This window comes from Temnothorax nylanderi, unplaced genomic scaffold, assembly GCF_030848795.1.
Source record: "Temnothorax nylanderi isolate EJ_2023f unplaced genomic scaffold, tnyl_v1.0 TNYL_tig0232_pilon, whole genome shotgun sequence".
Lineage (NCBI taxonomy): Eukaryota > Metazoa > Arthropoda > Insecta > Hymenoptera > Formicidae > Temnothorax > Temnothorax nylanderi.
This window is the reverse complement of record NW_027249294.1, coordinates 90611-109628: the sequence shown is the minus strand read 5'-3', so window position 1 is coordinate 109628 and position 19018 is coordinate 90611. Positions and strand designations below refer to the sequence as shown.

Below are 19018 nucleotides of genomic sequence, written 5' to 3'. Positions count from 1 at the left end.
CTATTTGTCTATATCCTTTTTTATTATATAAAAGTCAAATTATAACGAGCCCGCAAAACGGAGTCATCCTTGTGCGCTGAAAGAGTAAGGTAGTGAAATCGACGTGCACTGCGAAAATTAATTGTGCGAATTTTGTCGAATCCGGAACTCACTTATTATTACTGTATTTTATATATAATAAATATACATTGACACTACATAAATTACTCACATTGACTTGTATGTCAGACACTTTGTAAGTGGCGTAGGGTGGTTTGCGGTCGGGTTTGAAGTGATAAAATTCGTTATCATTGAAATGCCATTGTATAGAGTACAAAGGTAAGCCTTCCAGATCGTAATGGCATGACAATGTTACGGTATCGCCTGATCTCACCATGGTCGGTACGTTTATCGTCAGATCTTTCAAACCTGTTGCACCTGCAAACAATAAAAAAATCTCGCTATGAAAGACGTTCGATCGATGCGTATATAATAGTATTTCTTATTTATGTGAATAAAGAGTATTTATTGACATTGAATCATAATGAACAACAATCGTGATTATAATTCGCAAAGTGCCCACGGTTCATGCATTATTCTAGCAATGCATTTACGTATAGCCAATAGACGCGATGCGTTTGATTGATATGCACGCTATCTCTGATTTTAGGATTAAGCGCCGGTTAAAAAGTGGGACAGTCATAAATAATTCAGGTAAATTTTTTATGTCATTTTTCATCAAATTTTTCAAAGATTTAATTGGTGACGTGATTTAATGTTCTATCGATCAACGATTATAAATCTATTTTGCCACTAGTCGATTTTCCATAAGCGATGGAGAATATCTAAAAAAACTTTAGATATTTGAAGTATACGCTTCATGGAAAATATCAAACTACAAACTACTTTAAGTACACTGTTGGAAAATTTGTGTTAAATATAACATAAATCATATGTCCCAAACGATCCACTCAAATTTTTGTGTTAATTTAACATAATATGGATGTGTTAAATGGTAACACTGATACTAGATTAAAATATTTCAACAAAAAGGAAATGTAATTTTGATCATAATTTGAAATTAATTATGTGTACAATTAACATAACTTTTATGTTGAAGTTAAGATTGTATAAGATAAAATCAACACTTTTTTTCTGTAAATTTGTATTCCCACTTCTGTTATAGAGTAAAATCAACACACGCTTTTTCTGTAAATTTTAACACATTTAATAAATACGTTTAAATTGTGTTACTTTAACATATTTTTTAAATTATTTTAATAATTTTATATTTTAAATTTGTTAAGTTCAATTAACATAGTAGGCATATGTTAAATCTACACATGTATGTGTTGATTATTTTACACAAAAATTTTAACAAGAACCTTTTTTAACAAAACTACAAAAATTTTCCAACAGTGTATGCTTGTATATACTTTATTTAATTTTTGATCAATTTTAAGAAACACGTAACAATTGATACAAGCAGTAATAAATACAAAGTTTATAGTGTTGCTTTTTGAAATTTTACTTTCTATACGATCAATTAATATGCACATTATTTGTGTAATTCGCAAATTTTTCTAAATACAGTACTTATCTACATGCTGATATAAGATAATCCTCTTCGAATTATGTATTTAAATGCATGAAGGTAAAAGTATAAAACTGTTAAATAATAATTTTTCAAAAGTTTATTTGTTGTTGCTGAGCTAAGACTGATATTTCCGTTCAGTTGTGTTTTATTATTCGATAGGATACTGCGAGAACGAGGAATATATTTCTGGAGAGACATTTCTCTTAAGATTAAGCCTATACCAATCCTATTTCCATTCCTTTCTCCATTTCGCGAGGAAAGATATTTTGCTTTCTAAGCACGATTCCGCTCAGAGAGAACAGTTTTCAAACTGCAATGTCATCAATTCAAGCAAGAAATAAATTGACTTAGCATCGACAATTATATACGAGTTCATCGATAGGGTAATAGGATAATAAGAGAGTTTATCTTAAAAAAGCATGATTTTGTTATTATTAGAATTAATCTTCGAAGAAAACGAGAATAATTATTGTTTGATTGATACAATGACATATAATACGTATGTCAATTATTACAATTTGTAGAAATTGACTGAAAATTTCATTAACATGGACACTATTATCTACTTATGGAGGATAACAGATCTATTATCGTACACAATTAACTCAATTAGCATAGCTGATTGCGTCTCGTCAACGTTTGTTAAAGTGCTCGATCGAACAATATTATAGCATAATATATGTAATTTTCGGTGTAAAAACTCTATTGGCGCGATTAACACCAGCAATACATGCGAACTCGGGAGAGACAACATTACATTTCTGTATTTTTTGTACTATCACGCTAGGATTACGCACTCTGGAGCAATAAATGCTGATGATAATTATATGCTTATAGTAAAAACGGCGAAAGAAGGCGCTTTTGGCACAACTTGCACCGCAATCGTGATGCGATGCAAGTTAATTTTAACAATCCATTTTTCTCGAATTGCTTGTTCGTTTTCTGACATAAAATAACGGGACGATAGAGATAGAAAAAAAAAACTCGCAAATGATTGTCGCGATCGGAAAACGCTTTACTCGCGCTCAGAGCTCTTGCAGTCGCGCAGAGTGTTTCGAGATCTCGACGGCGTCGAAATACGGTTGTCTTTTGGTAATTTCCAGTCGAAACCCTTGCGGTCATCGGTAGGTACTGTCGCCGCCGCTTTCCCATCGATTCCGAGACGCTCCGAATCCTATTCCGGCGGAGCGATCAAAGCGAAAAGGCAGTCGGCAGCCAGCGGCGGCGGCGCCTCTATTACCGTCTAAGAAAGGGAAAGAGACAACTACGATCCTCGTGCACGATCCTCTTTGTCCATCCCCTGGAGAAACCAATTACAAAGAAGGAAGCGCGCTATCGCGCGCCGCGCGAGTTAAATTAATTCGATGTACGTGTTAGTATTGGGTTAAATGCTTTCGATAAACTTTGCCTGAGCGCCTCGTAAAGGACGCACGCGTTTGCGGTACAACTTATTCCGAGGTAAACTTTATTCACGCCGTCAAGCTAGCCCGGGAAGTAGAACTCCCGGCGGCCGCAATTCCGTAATTAGTATAATAAATAATCTAGTGCGAGAAACGGAGAGCGAGAGAGAGAGAGACGTAGGAACGTTTACATAACGTAGGTGCATCTCCCGCATGTAACGTAGCACTCCTTGAAATGGGATAAAAATGCATGAAACGTGCGCCGCATAGGATGCGCTCTCGCGAAACGTGGAAACATAATGCTTTCCCTACCGCGCGCGTTACCTACAAACCTTAAATGGATTCATAATGCTGCCGGGGGACGATCGTCGACATTACTGCGCGGCGATTAAGTTAGCGACGACGCTTTATCTCGCTCTCTCGTCGCGTATCTCACACTCGCTAATCAGATGAAGATTTACGCGGATCTTAAATGTGGCGTCGCGATGCGAATCTGGACTATCTGGAGCAACTTACTCAACAATCTTGTACAAAAATTAGTCAGTTAAATAGAATAGAAACTTGCAATATTTTTGCGTTTCCTCAAAGTTTCATCAGTTATATCATCTTGAATTTATGTCGTATTCACCGTTTCGCGTAATGACGGATCATCGCTCAAGCGACGCCTCTCGCACTTCTAACGTGGAATTGCATGGGCGAGCAAATGGAAATGCATCTTCGCGAAATAGCCGGGCGTAACCGTGCAAACCGGTGGAACGTCACGATTAGACATTTCGCATATGGCGGCACACGATGCCCGCGAGACATTTAGTTGCTCGAGAAGGTGTTTCGGCGTGCCGGGCACTGTTTATTTTCGCCATTAAGCCGGGGAAATATGGGGGTTAACTGCTACCAAGGGCCGCAGATCGGTGATTAAGCAATAAATAATTCCAAGGCACGGAGTGTCGCGCACTAAGCTGCGCGCACAGATAACGCACCATTGTGTGCGCTCGATCCCCCGTGCTTTTTGAGAGCGTAACGGCAGCGTAATTTCCGCGAAAGAGCAGGAGATAACATGCAAATGCTGCGACATCTCGTTTCGCAGAATGCTCTCGATACTGTAGCAATTTATTATCCGTAAAAGGGTGGGCGCGTATAAATTTACGTATAAATATACGTAAAAGAGATATCACGTCCAAGTAGCCAGATAACTAGATTGATTCATACCGGCGAAGTTAAGGCTGTCACAAAAACGATGCCATCTCTCTTCCTTCTTTCTTTCACCCCTCCTCAGAGAGAGGGAGTACCTTCACGATATTAATTTCTTTTTCCCCAAAAAAATTCCCTCTTTAATTAACGTCAAAAAGAACCATAAAACATTTTTGTTACAGTTATGGGGTTTATTTTCTTGATGGCTTGTTTTTCTGCAAATACTTATAATTAAACGATTTTATTTTGGAATGAGAAGTGGTTGTTCGATGATTTACAGTGTTAAATCTTTTGTAAGATTTATAATACACTGATGCAGATATTACAATACATATCGTTGTACATCTTTTCCAAATATTTATATTATTTAACAGAATTTATTTTATATTACATATTGTATTTGGTCGCTCACATATTATCTAACAAGCCTTATCACTTTCACAGGCAAGCGGAATAAAAGAAAATTACGCCTTCGGGTCACGGCTGTTTTTTTGTCCAGTTGTTGTATTTTATTATTTTCCTTTTTTTATAGCTTTTGACTTGATTACTTGGTGTATCATTTACGACACCTGGCCTACGTGGTTAGGTTCTAGATGTATCGTAAACGATACACGTGAGAGTGTTAATAATAAGTATTAATCTCTATTGCTTTCTGACAGTGTGACTGTTAATTTTACAATATTAGAGATTTATAATAATAATAATAATAACAATAATAATTATATTAAAGTTCAATAACTTTATTAAAGTGCAAGATATGAAAGATGGTATACATGAAGTCAAATGTGATAGAGAAAAGTATCTTAAAAGGTAAGGCATCAGCAATAATGCTGTGTATAAGGCTATGTAGTCCTATAATATAATATAATAAGTAGTAAAAGAATAAAATAATAGTAAATAGTAACAAAAGTAATATTAATGATAAATTCTACATGAAAAGACAAGACTTGGCATTAATGGTATATGAAGAAAATACAATGTACAATATACAAAATAACTAGAACGTTAAATGTCTCTCAAAAATATTTTATATTTTTTATATTTTTATATTTCTTTTTATTATATAATATATGTTAAATCTGATTATTAAGCACTTTTTCTAAATTTTGGTTACGAGATAATTTGAATAAATGACAATTGTATAATAAGAGATATCAAATGTGGAATGTCATACGCAGTTGCTCCGCATTTCCATAAAATCAATTATCCAAATTTGCAAATTTTATTCTGCGGGTAAATAATTAACGCTATATTTAAAACAGACTGAAATTTATTTAGTAATTACGTTCCTTTAATATCAAAAAATGCAACTACTTGTGAATTTTTATAATCATTAAATTATATTTTTATTCCAAAATAAAAGAAATAAAACAACAAACTTGGCTAGGGTGATATTTGTCGCCACAAATTCTTTACAGTTATTTAATAAAGATGCTTATTAACATCAAAAAAGTTAAATCTATTATCAATTTAACGGAGAACTGCGTTTCAAGACAGACAAACAATCGGCGCGCAATTTGCTGAAATAAGTATACAAAGTTCACACAAAAATATTATTATTAAGCTATCAAAATCCAGCCCGACTGAAGATCGCTTCTTCTCTCCACTTAATTAAGAAACAAAAAAGACAGATGAGGTAATAAAGAATAACCACCTAACGGTTAACAAGAACGTAAAATCATATTTATTACATATTATAGAGATGCCGTTGAAGCATTTTATACGGAACGTAACAACTTTTCCAGGCAAAAATTTCCATGTCCCTTTATTATTCGCCTATTACGACCTATGTCGCACTGCTTACGATAGCCCGTGACGCCGTATCGGAACGCTATATAGCCTCGGCTTAATTACTATATTCCCAATAAGCGTTTGCAAAACCTGCGCTCGCTTCGCTTAACGAACCCCGGCATAAAAGAAAACAAGCATTTCTCTCCCGATGTCCGTGTTGATTACAAAATAACAGGCTTTATTGGCTATTATTCCGATCTCGGGCTAGAGTTTCGCGCCTCCGCGCTGCACAGCGGCGGCGGGCGGCGGGTTGCGATCCCGACATAAAATACAAATGAAACTCGCGCGCGAACAGCCGCGATTGCCGATATAACGTTACACATAAACAAGATACGACCAAAACGTTCGCCGGGACAGCCGCGTAGGGAATCGATGATAATCCCGGCGCGGATCAGCCGAACGTTCGTTCGTAATGCAAGGATTTTGCCATTTTTATTATCGATCGTGTATACGCGCGTTTACAGGTCGTCCCCGTCGTAAACGTCGCAGGGATCTTCGCGCGCGATATATTCGCAGCGTGCAGGCAATAATGCATCGTTAGCGCGATGCCGGCTGAGCGATGGCTCAAATCGTTAGGCAACTTCGGCGAACAATTTGATACCTGTTACGCGAACGGTTACGCTTGTGCGTTACGTCGGAGTTCGTTCTGCCGCCGTGTAATATTACCAGTGGTAAAGTTGCGCATCGAGTTGAAGGGGAAAATTATACAATATGTAATATGTATCGCTGCATGATGCGTTCGCAATTAACCCGTCGAGTATGACGCTACGTATTTCGAGCAATATATTAACGTTTTTGTTTCTTTTTTCTTTTTTTTTTTTTAATACCGCGAGAGGATATGCGCGGCGTAAGCAATTTTGCACAGAGATATCATATTTGGTGACAGACTCCATTCATTTAATCTCAGTGTCCTCTGTAATGGCAGATGTTATGTACATTTCCGGGGGCTAGGTAAATATAGGTACACGGGACACACAAACGGGCGGACGGGCAAATTCAGATCGGCGTGGTTCGATGAACGTAAATGGCGGAGGGGAGAGGGACGAATACTTTCTGCGCGGGTTTATGAAAAAAGCAATTGAATGTTGAGCGCGTGTGCGTACGCGCGTGATCATGTTACCCAAGAGCATTCATCATTTTTCCACGACCGGACATGATATACGGCGGGGGGTCGATATAAAGGGGATGACTCGGCCGTCAAGTGCGTTGCTGTTTTATTTGCCGCTTTTATTTCAAGCTTCCGTTCCGAGGATAGGTCTTTGGGGAATATAATGACGACGACGAAAGGTAGGAAAGGCACGTAGAGAGGATATTCGTACGTCAATATTTTCCGCGCGTTTCCATTTATAACGCTAATAAAAACGCATTCCCGTATCATCGATCGTAATGTAGTTATAGTTAGCAATAATAATGCAGATATGTTTTGCAACTAGAGGCTCTGCCACTTCGTTCGTCGTCAAATACGCCACCAAGTATCGAGGATTATGCAGAATTTACAGGGGTTTTTTATAGGACGCTTTGAAATTACATAAAAATTTCCAACCTGCGCAATAAACAAGATATCTACTTATTGATGTATCGTAAACGTTTCGCGCAATTTGCGGGGACATTTAAATATGGGGCGCACTAATTAGGCGGGTAATTATCGAAGTTGATTGGTAGGTGGTGACGGTACGCGAGCTAATAATGAATATGGATAAATGATAAGCGGCTCGTTATTGATTTCGCCACGATTGAAATTATTTCCGCATCGTGACATTTTTGTCAAGCAATTAGTAGAATTAAAAAATACGTATGGATTATTATACGTCAATTTTCAATCTAGTATCAACTTGTAAATTAATTAGCATCTCGTTTTTACAGCGATTATTTTTCCTGGAGAATTCTGATTGTAAAGAATTATTACACTGTTAGATAAATTCACGTATGATATACGTATACGAAATAATGTCGATCAAACGTGCGTCGAGAGAAATCTTTTTTGGTCCTTGTTTTTTTTTGTACATACATACATTTGTAAGCTGCTTATGCAAGATTTCGGATACGTTTCCAATTTTCGTTTGATCGTCAACAACGTTCTCGCGAAACAGATATTTTTATGCCGCTATTGGTGCTTGTGGAACTTCGCGAACGGAGCTACATTTGAGCGGCTTCCATTATCATTTTCACCAAACAAATTCGCGCAGCGGAAATGCGTTATACGGAATTTAGAGATGCGAGAATGAGCACAGGTATTCTGTGCCAGCGCTCTCTCTCTCTCTCTCATTTCAATTCGGGAAAATGTCATTAATATGTAAGCACCGACATCAGATTACCAGCGGAACCGGGCACGCGAATTTCGTTATTGGTAATGAGAAACTCGTGTGTCGCATGGGAAATTTTGGAAGCGTATATTTTACGATGATATACCGCAGAACTGTTAATGTCACAAACTCTTTTCAGTAATGAACACCAGATTTCGCGAATTATTCATTAATAAGGAAGAATCTTTGCAAATTCGCGTATTGTTGACAATTTTAATTAAATATATATTGAAAGAGTTATTATTATTTGCAATGTATAGAATTACGATTATTTTAACTCACGTATCGAATAATAATTTTATTATTTAAATATCACTTTGTTGGCTGTCATATCATCCCGCAACGTAGGTGAAAATTTTTGATTAAAAGTTACATTAATGAATAATGTATTAAACAAATGTTATTATTTATTATTTCAAAATAATTAAATGTAGATTCCACGTTAACAAAAAGTACGCCAATTTTAACTGGATAGATGGCAAAAAAAATGCAAGTTTTAAGTATAAATTTCACGCAACAGTTTTAGCACATCTCGTGGATTATTTGTATTTATGGAATATCTAAGTTTAAGTTGACAAGTATATTTTGAACGGTTAGACATTTATTTATTCCAGTGCTAAAGTTAAACGTGTACCTATATAATCAAACGTTTCTCTATTTTAATAAACCAAGCCAGTATTTTCGGAACAGTAATACATTGAAGAGCCACCGTAACTGTGCGTCGTATATTAGCTCGCAATTCGGTGCATTTACGCAAACTACATCGATCACAAATGTCGGCGGTCGTTGCAATTTTACCTAATCAGTATCTGGACCGAGGATGCAAGCTGTAAAGTAGCACGGCATAATCGCGCGGGCTAGTTCGGAACGGATCGTGAAGTCAGTAGTATCGCTTCTAACGCGCCTTAAAGGCCTTCCAATCGGCGCTCGCGCAGAAATTTGTGGCGCCAGGTAAGCCTTAAACTTAGAGGATGGAATTTAGCCCGGGCTATCGCAGATGCGCGGGATTACTGTGCGGAAACCATACACGTTCCATTTTAACGTTTCGCCCCGCGATACGTGGGCGTCGTTGTCTTGATTTCAAGCAAGTTTACATTCACCGCGGTTTCAATAAACATTAGTATACTATATGGAACTCATTTAAAGTATACATTAATTTGGATGGGAAAAGTTCATCAAAATTGATAACTAAAATTAAGGAAAATTCTAACTGTAGAGAAAGAAAATTTTATTTCAGCGTCGAGCACTCGTCCCTGCGACGTAGTGAAACGGATATTATTTTCATTGCTCCTTGCAATATGTATTTCTAAATATAAGGAAATATTGTTCCCAAAGCGACACAATTTTTTACGCGCTATAAAATGTCGTTTGATTACCATGATGGACTCGAGAGAAGTTGTCTCAATATATCTCTCCTGTTACGTTTCCATTCTCCTGTTATATTTCAACTGCGAATGCTTACAGTCGGAATATCTGAATGTGAGATCGCCCGTTTATCTTCCTCGTTAGTATTTCCATCGTTGCGTTTACCATGCGATGGACTGCGATCCCGCGCGAATGATGCAAAACCAATCTTTTCTCCGGAGCGGAAAAAGTATTCGAAAAGTATCCCTCATCTTTATTACGAAAAAGTTTCCTCGCCCGCTTCGACGCTCGACTCCGCGGAGTGCTAGAAAATTCATTGAGCACTTCTGTTGAAGCCACACTACGATAGCTCTGTTATGTAAGGCAGCACACCTCCATACAAACTGTCTTTCATACAACTTATCGCTACTGAGAGTCTCATGTAAAATTCATCCGATTCTTATATTGATCGAATTTCTTAAATTCTTGATGCATACTTTAATAAGAAGCTCTCGCAAATTATCACCAGAATAGTATGATTTAAAATTCTACTTCCCCACCGAGCCAAATGCGGGAAAAGTTTTCGGGCTCATGAAAATAACATTCTCCCAATAAAGTTCGCGCTGTCGCAGACTATTTCCAAAGCAAGGCTGTTCTCATTGCAATAAATGTCGATAAGCTTGTCGTGCTCGACCACTTTATAAGAAATATATACCTTTAATACACTGCATTTCTTTGATATAAATTTTTCTAATAACATTGCTTTATAATCCGGTATTATTCTATCATCATTACTGTAACAGCGTTACTACTTTTAATATTTATTTTATAGTAATTTCTTTATTAGAAACAATTTAAAATATTGCAAGCATTCAATAATTACAGTCCAATTAATAATTATATATCTCGATAATTATACATATATATTCTAAACAAACTAATTGACAGATGATTAAACGAATCAAATTCTTGTTTTAATAAATTTGTTACACCAATGACAATTAACATATATAAGTACACTGACAATACTTAATCGATAATACAAAAACATTATATCTAAGCATGGCATGTAATTTGATTTTTGGCCACGCCTATCCGCTTCGATGTTTAGCTCTAGTGTGACCAAAGCACGCATTACGAAACTTTTTGGAATGGATCCGATCGGAATTATTTCGTTTTCCCTAGAGAACACAATAGGAATTTAGGAAATAACTAAACAATTCCGATCGGAATCTATTCCGAAAAGTTCCATAATACGTGCCCAGTCATGCTTTACAAATCTAATACAAATTTTACACATTAATTACTACTGTGTATATTAATGTTATTGTGGAATTTATAAGATGTATAATAAGCCACATGTGTGTAATAAGTATATAAAGACAGATGTATTTTATTAAAATATGAAACATATTAAGCTTAAATATACTTGTCTGTAATTTTTTTATAAGAATGGTTTTATACATATTTTTTTAATAAAAAAAGATATTTCCTGATAATGGGAGAATTAGAATGGCAAATGTTGATTAATATGTTATCGAAGAAATATTTCTCAGAATTGCCTAATATTTGCATTATGTAAAATTAAGGAAAACTGTGACTGTGTCATTGACTTGTTATCGAAATGATCGCTATCGGAAGTAGTACGGAAGGCCCTGCAGGGAAGTCCTTGGCGTCCGACGCTTAACTTTCCTTCGCGGATTGCTCCCCTGGGATTCGAGAAGCAGAGCACATTGAGCACGCTCTCCGCCTTGAGAATCGTTTTCCTCGAAGAGTAACAGGCATGGCATTCAGCGAAGGGGCCTTGATCTGATCAAATCGTTGGGCCAGTTATCCTCCAATAAACGCGAAGATAACTCGGTCTTTGCACGTGATTTTTCAAAGCTCATAAAGCCTATCTCACCGTTAAAAGTAAAACAGATATTAAACCTCATACTCATAATCAATCGTTTAGTTTGATATTGTATATACAGATATACATATATAATATATTTTAATATATTATATATGTATATCAATATAATATATTATTTTATATAAATAATTGAAATTATATACTATTAGGTATCGCGTATATGTCATCTATTTAATTTTTTTGCTGCATTTGTTATAATGATATGAATTTTACTGTGATTTATTTTCTTACTTGAATATCAGATTATATATCAATGCTTTGCTTTTCTTTTCGCGTATTGCACATTTTTATTGAAAATCTTGTAAAATAATCAAATCGTACTATCTTCTATGATTGAAAAATATAATTTATAAATAAGAGATAAATTTATTGATATTGACTTTCTTGTGTTATAAAAATACTTAGGCCATAGGTACGCGGTATACTTGAATTTCAGTAATGTCCGGGGCTACTCACTGTCCGGGGCTTATACCCCCTGTTCCCCTAACACATAAAAATTTGATAATAAATAATAAATGTAACATACTTAAGCGTCGTTTATCGATATATCGGTTAAAGCTATATATCTTATAAGTCTGGAAAATTTTATGTTATATGCATTTTAAATATTTGTATGTAATCTAGTGGTAATAAAATATCGGGAATATATAATATGTATCTATACATATATGTTGTACTTCGCGATTTTGTATTATACTTTATATTATATTGTATCTTTTATTATGTATTGTAATTATTTTATCGTATTTTTTATTTAAAGTAAATTGTTATAAAAAGTAATAAAAAATAAAAGATAGAAAAATAAAAAAAAAAGATTGGCGAGTAGAATCAATCGGGATGATGGCCGGAGGGCTTCTGCAGATTGCTTCATTTTTAATGAATAAAATTTTGACTGAAATGTAACATGACAAATGTAATTTAATAAGAAAAATTCAATTTTTATTTCAAACCAAATGCAATATTATCCAGTAAAAACGAAGTAATCTGTATAAAAGTGTAAAATTACTCGTATATTTTTCTACCGATTATCACAAGAATGAAGAATTAAATCATTATGTATCAACAGACTATCAAAACCACATAATTTCATTCAGTTGAAGAATCTGACGAAGAAAAGAATAGACTCGAGGATATTATCATTCTAGACAATATTAATTTTAATTTTATATTTTGAACGACGATCTCTCTCTCTCTCTCTCTCTCTCTCTCTCTCTCTCTCTCTCTTTCAGAAGACTTGAAAAACGCATTCCATACCAATTCTTATTAAATGGAACATATTTTCATAACTGTGATAATTATGCGAGGGTATCAGAAGATGTCTACTTACAAATCTATCTCATTAGGAATTTAATTGGTCCAATCGTTACGGCGATACGATGATTGATGATAATCGTGATTCTGTTCAACTTGATGGCTCATAAGGGTAGAGATCGATCTCGTCGCTTGCGTATCGCTTACGCGTGCATTTGATGCGAGACATGACCGTGTCTCTTGAAATTATCCCCTTCACGATTTTTCTACAAAAAATGCATCTCTTTTTTCGCTCCCTTTCGTAAGCTTCTAACGACGCCATTATTCTTCGCGACGTAGCTTAAAATACCACTCCGCTGGTGTAGCAAGTGCAGCAATGTCCTCGGGCGGTTGTGTTCAGAAAGATTTCTGTTCGAGGCAAATGTGCATTTACACCGGCTGCGGCATTAAATATATACCGCTGGCAAGAGCGATCACCTACCGGTCTCTTCTTTTCTTTGCGCTTTTTCCTTTCTTCGTGGACTATTTTAGACATAATCTTCGAGCAAAAGTTTTACAGCTACAAACTGTGAAATTGTTGAATAACAAGCATTTTCATGATACTCGTAGTTTCATATAGCGAAATATACAACATTATTGTAATTTTTTATATATTGTCAATAATTAATTATTAACTGTTTTATGTTGGTAGCAAAGCCAGATTTCAATGATTTATAAGTTTTGTCTTCGTCTTCCTTATATAAAATAAATAGCAAGAAAAGAATGCGTGCATTTAAATAATTAACAATTATTTAATAAAAGATGGAAGACGGATATCTTTTTAATTATTAAATATGTGATTTATTCCTTGCGCATAAATATTCCGAGCATAACTCCGAGAGCTTGCTTTATTTCTTCACAAGGTTTTCAATCTCAGTAACAAGTATTTAACAAAGTAGATTCATAAAAGAGTGCTCTGCAGAGAAAAATAAAATATTAACAGACAACGAATGGAATGCTCGGAGAGCAGCGGAATTCTTTCCAGAGAAGGAAGACGACTCATTCTCTCATCACTCCGTGTGGACAAATGAAAAATTCAATTGTCCATCTTTTCTTATATGATAACGCAGAAATACAATCTCTCTTTCCGCTTCTTTCTTACAGCAGTGACGTACATTTTTCAAAATCAGTCTCGCTGAAGGATTTCATGTGGCTTGCCCTATTGTAATGCAGAAGCCATTTCACAAAGTAAGAATAGAGGCGAAACGAAGTCACCGCGGCGCGGCGCTATGTATCTATCTTGAACCTTATATATCTGACGGTGTACTTGCAATCGATAAAATAGATTGACAACATGGCATTTTTCTCAAGAGGTACCATCTTTTCAATATACGCTGCACTTCGTGAGAGCGCAAAATTTGATTTATGCGTCGATTCGATATTAAAAGAAGATACGTTTTGCCCAAACACACTTCCCTGAAGTCTAAAGAGTAATACTAATACGTTATCGGAAACGCCTACGATTCGATTTGCGAGCCGCAAGATGTTTTCTATACATTTTATAGCGGGAGTTCTTATCTTTATTGCGGTCATCATTGGAGAAACAAAATGCTTCCGTTTTACAAAAGAGCACTTCCGTACGTGTTGCCGGATCGCGAGAGAGCAACTTGAGTCTGCGGAATCTGAAAATACAGCCGATCATTGCGTGACTCCCAACAACCGGCATTGAATTTAAAAGCGCGCTTCGGAATTTAATGCCAGGGTTCTCGGCAAGCAGCACGGTTCACGGGCCGGCTTTAGCTTAGCACACACTAAAGCTATACATTTATTTATCTCCCCGAAGTTTCGCGCGTGCACGGCAGCATCGTATAGCCCGGCCCGGCCGTGCTATAGGGCTTTATTAACAGCAGTCCATAGATATCCGACTGCCACCACGCGTACTAACTTAGGCGAATCCCACGGACGTGTTCGCGTTAGCATAAATATCCGATTTTCCCGAACCGCGCCGTATAGGGAACAACCGAGAAAGATTGCTACACCGCACCGCGTGCGCCGCGCGCCGGTGTGTATCCCGATAAATTCACCCCCATCGCCATCCCGATCCCGGCACCGCGCGGCGGCCCGGGCGCTCATTCAATAAATCAAAGTGGGGCCGACAATTTCATCGGGCGGTCTCTAACGAAATAAGATTAACGACATTTTCGGCGGCACGCGGTAACGCCATCCCGCAAAGTCAACAGAACCATTTCGCTGACAGTCGCCGTCGAGAGAATCTCCGGGATCTTCGGGAAGAAACTTGGCCCGTTCGTGCCAAGTACCGTCTGAGTGTCTTGGGGCGTCTCCGGTGAAATTTCATCGTGGTTATCGAGCATTCTCTATTTTCCATCCGCTCGCTTAATTCCACTAACTCCGCTCTACGCTTGCTTCGTCTCGTCTCGGTTAGAAAGCAGACGGCCGTGTCCATCGAGCTCCCCCTTTTTCTATTCCTCCTTCCAATACAACCGCGTCCCTACAATTCCTAGTGGTAATAAACGTCGTTTAATCAGGTTAAGAGGAAACGTTGGAGTCTCGCCAGCAATATACATCCGTCGTGGAAAAATCGGAGAGTCTTAAAAGGAATGTACATTGAGCGTTCCTGGGGTAAAGTAAGAAGAATTGTTCAATGCCGAAATGTCACAGTAGATATATAAGTTCAATTGCGTTTAAAGCGTCGCGGTGAGTTCAGTAGCGTAGAGACATAACAAAACTTTGTTTATCTGGCAATTTTCTGAGAGGCTATGTAAATCTGAATATTAATTACTAGGGTTGATTACGAATATATTTAATATATTAGCATTAAAGAATTAAAGGACCGTATTAAACGATCTTTTGCTAAACGTTTTTTTTTTTAAACAAAATTGTGAAATATTTGCGACATCGTGCGTATGTATACAATTGTTTTGCAAACAATTCTCGCAATATAAAGATGTTGTTTATCCCGCTGAGGTTTACGCGAATTCGGTTTAAGAAAGGCGCGCGAAAGAACGTGGATACTGCAGCTTATGCTATTCATCCTATCGTTCTTCGCAATCCACACGCGTCTGCAATCGAGCGGCAAAGATGTAACGCGCCGAGTATTTGGTATTGGCAGTTCGTTCTCGACATCAGACTGCGCTATATGTATAGCATCCTCTCTCTGCAAATGCATCGGCAATCACTCGTGCGGGATCGGCGTTTGCACCTTCAGATTGGATGCTCGTTGTATTAACGGAAATTTCAGCAACCAAATATCGATCGATTCCAGTACATTGCTGTGTGTGCAGATATGTTAGTTTCTAGTTACTAGTATATGTGCAACAATTAAATAAAATAATAATATAAATTGCTATTTCCGAAATCATGCTTTCTTTATCAATTGCAGATTAATTATTTTAAGAAAAATGTATATTAATATATTTGTTAGATATATTTATAGTAGGTATTCAAATATAATTTAACAAACTTTCGGAGATCTAAATAACATTTATTCCCCTGATCATCTATATTAGCATTTAATTTATACTCACTAAATTTCATTTTTACTAAAAAAAATATATCTTTGATGTAGCTATGAGAAAATATAAAGCCAATCAAACTCGCGAACAATCTTCGTTGAAAAATTTTCGGAGGTAGTACCCTAGAGAAATTTTTCCGAACGAGATTGTTCCGTGACGGGATCACGTAGCGAAGAGGATGGACAGGTGAGGTCATGTCGATTTTCTGCCACGTCGACAAACGTCGAATTGAACTTTTACATCGGCAACGGCCCTCGTTCCGAACACAATCTAGTTGCAGCGTCCTGAATCTCCGCGATGCTATGATTAAATTAGCAACCGTGTTAGATAGAGTCCAGATCTTAATCCTCAAAGTGAAACATCATCAAGCCTAAGTAAATATAGCTGTGCTTGACATATCTATATCGGAATTGACTTATGTACAGCGATACATTGACTGAACAAACCTGTTTGTTTTGCCGGCGTGACAGAAAATTATTCAGCCGTATTACACGCAGTCATCGAATTGTTAATAAATGCTAATAAAGTTATCATTAAAATGACATACAAAATAATGTCATTAAAATAATTATTATATTCATATTTTAAAATGAAAAGCAACGTATTAAAATTTATAATAATATTACTTACAAAATTAATCTGTATGTGCATGGCTGAGATAGAAATAAAATGTACTATAAATAAACACATATTTTGTTAGATTGTTATCTAAACTTATTATGTAACAAAAGAATTTAATTTTTTCTTGATGATTGTAGTCTATATTAATGTTGTGATAATTTTTGAAAGAAAAAAGAACATGATAGTAGCACAAAATTACGTTTGATGTTATACTGTATGTCATCTCGGATAGCTGACAGATATAGAAAATAGCCTGCGGTTCTCGAGAGTAGAATAATCATAAGAGATATGGAAGAAAATTGAGGAAAGTCGTGGAAAAAGGGCGGAAGCGCTGTGCAAGTTGAACTATAAATTGTTCATTAAAGCGGCCACTTGGCAAGCGGGAACGCGAAGCTTGAAGAGTGAATGCAAAAGTAGAGAAAATGGGATTCGACGAAGGACGGCTCTGGAAAATACCTAGGTGAAGTACCTGGCGTTGATATTAACCTATGCCGTTATAGGGAATACGTATTAGCTCGGAAACGAAAGAAGAAATTTGATGAAGTGACAGCTGTTATAAAAATACACATGTCAATTGGGAGTCTCTGAAAGGTTTAAAGCAGCCGCCATTTGGGACGGGAAACAATAATGTTCTCCAATCGTTCGCAGCGCGGCCAGACCGATTTTTTGACGTGCAGAATCGCTTTAATCGGCTTAGCCGATTGGTTGTTATCGAGAACGCACACATATGCTTCCACTCTCATAGCCTTTTATATTTTTTCATGAAACATCAAGATTCAAAGTGTTTTTCGATATCTGCAGCAGCTTCAAAGATATTCGTTTGCGCTTCGTTTGCTATAAAATTTAAAAACTCCATGCACCTACATGTTTCTAATCCGTAAGTTTTCTGTAGATTTTCGCTTACGTTTCGATAATGCCTTGTAAATGAAACTGATTTTATAGACTCGTAGATAATATAAAAATATCAAAAACGTAAAGAATTTAATAAGAGAAGCAAAAGGGAGCTTTCTCTCTTCTCCCTTCTGTGAAATTTGCTTTTCAAAGTTAAACGGCGAATTGCGTAGGTGATATGCCATTTCCTTTGGTTGGCGGTAAAAAAAAATAGCGATGTGTATCGAGTTAACATAATATTACTGACGAACATATTACAGACGTATCCCGCGAAACGTGCCGGAATGTCTAACTGATTTTCCTCGGCGAAAGAAGGAAAATTATTTCTCTGTGAGAGCACATCGAAGCTTTTCGTATCGCTTGCTATATGAACGAACGTCTATATCCGCGTGCTAGCTCGCCTTTATCCCGCAAAATCTCTTAGCTTGCAAGAACATTTCTCCCCATTTATTTTTTTTTGTCCTCCTACGGCAGCAGATTTGTCGTGCACGTTCGCGCAAGAGGATTTAAACATTGCAGTACCGTTTCACTCGCGATAGAAATTTACCTTGCGGAAATGGTCGATCGATTGACTCGAGGGCGACGGAGCTCGCTATAATACTTTATTTGTACTCTCTCTCTCTCTCGTATATCCTTGCGTCGCAGGATTGCTTCCGTTCTCGATGAAATATTGATTTTAAATACGACATGTATCGCCGCGGATTGTTATATTCTCTGCGTAGTCTCGCGTTTATTCCAGGTTTCTTCGATTTTCACAGAGCTTTTCCGGCATACGGTTTGCGACCGGATGTACCGGTAAAAGCTACAAATTTTTCGACCACGTCAACCAAACGTTGTTTATTCTAAAAAGATATTGCGCGTGGTGCGTAGAGAAAAGTGATATAGACAAAAAGATTTTTAAAAGAGAATAACTAGTAAAAATTGATATTACTTATTAGCATTTTATTCTCAAAATGCTTTTACAATATTCTTTCATCATACAGCGGTTAATTTTCTATCTTGTCCATATATCACGCATATATGAACAATTATGGATATAATGACGTCGCGGCAATTAGAAACGCCGATTTAATCCGAATATTATTTTCATTTCTGATGAGGTAATAATTGCGTCAGCTCTTCTGCTCTTCTGCTCGTGACACATCCGATGACTGTTTAAAACATATCATGTCTGTTTCGCACATTTTACGATATCTCATTTTAATGCTTAATTAATTGATCATAAA

At 36.6% G+C, this 19018-nt stretch overlaps 1 protein-coding gene across 2 annotated transcripts in view; it reads right to left on the bottom strand.

Moving 5' to 3' along the window:
* LOC139779566 (cell adhesion molecule 2) overlaps window positions 1-19018 on the bottom strand; it is a 104451-nt gene that overhangs the window by 33897 nt on the left and 51536 nt on the right. For both annotated transcript variants that reach the window (XM_071717966.1, XM_071717965.1), the window contains exon 2: window positions 212-417. In XM_071717966.1, coding sequence (XP_071574067.1) covers window positions 212-417 — 206 coding nt within the window. The remainder of the gene's footprint in view (window positions 1-211; window positions 418-19018) is intronic.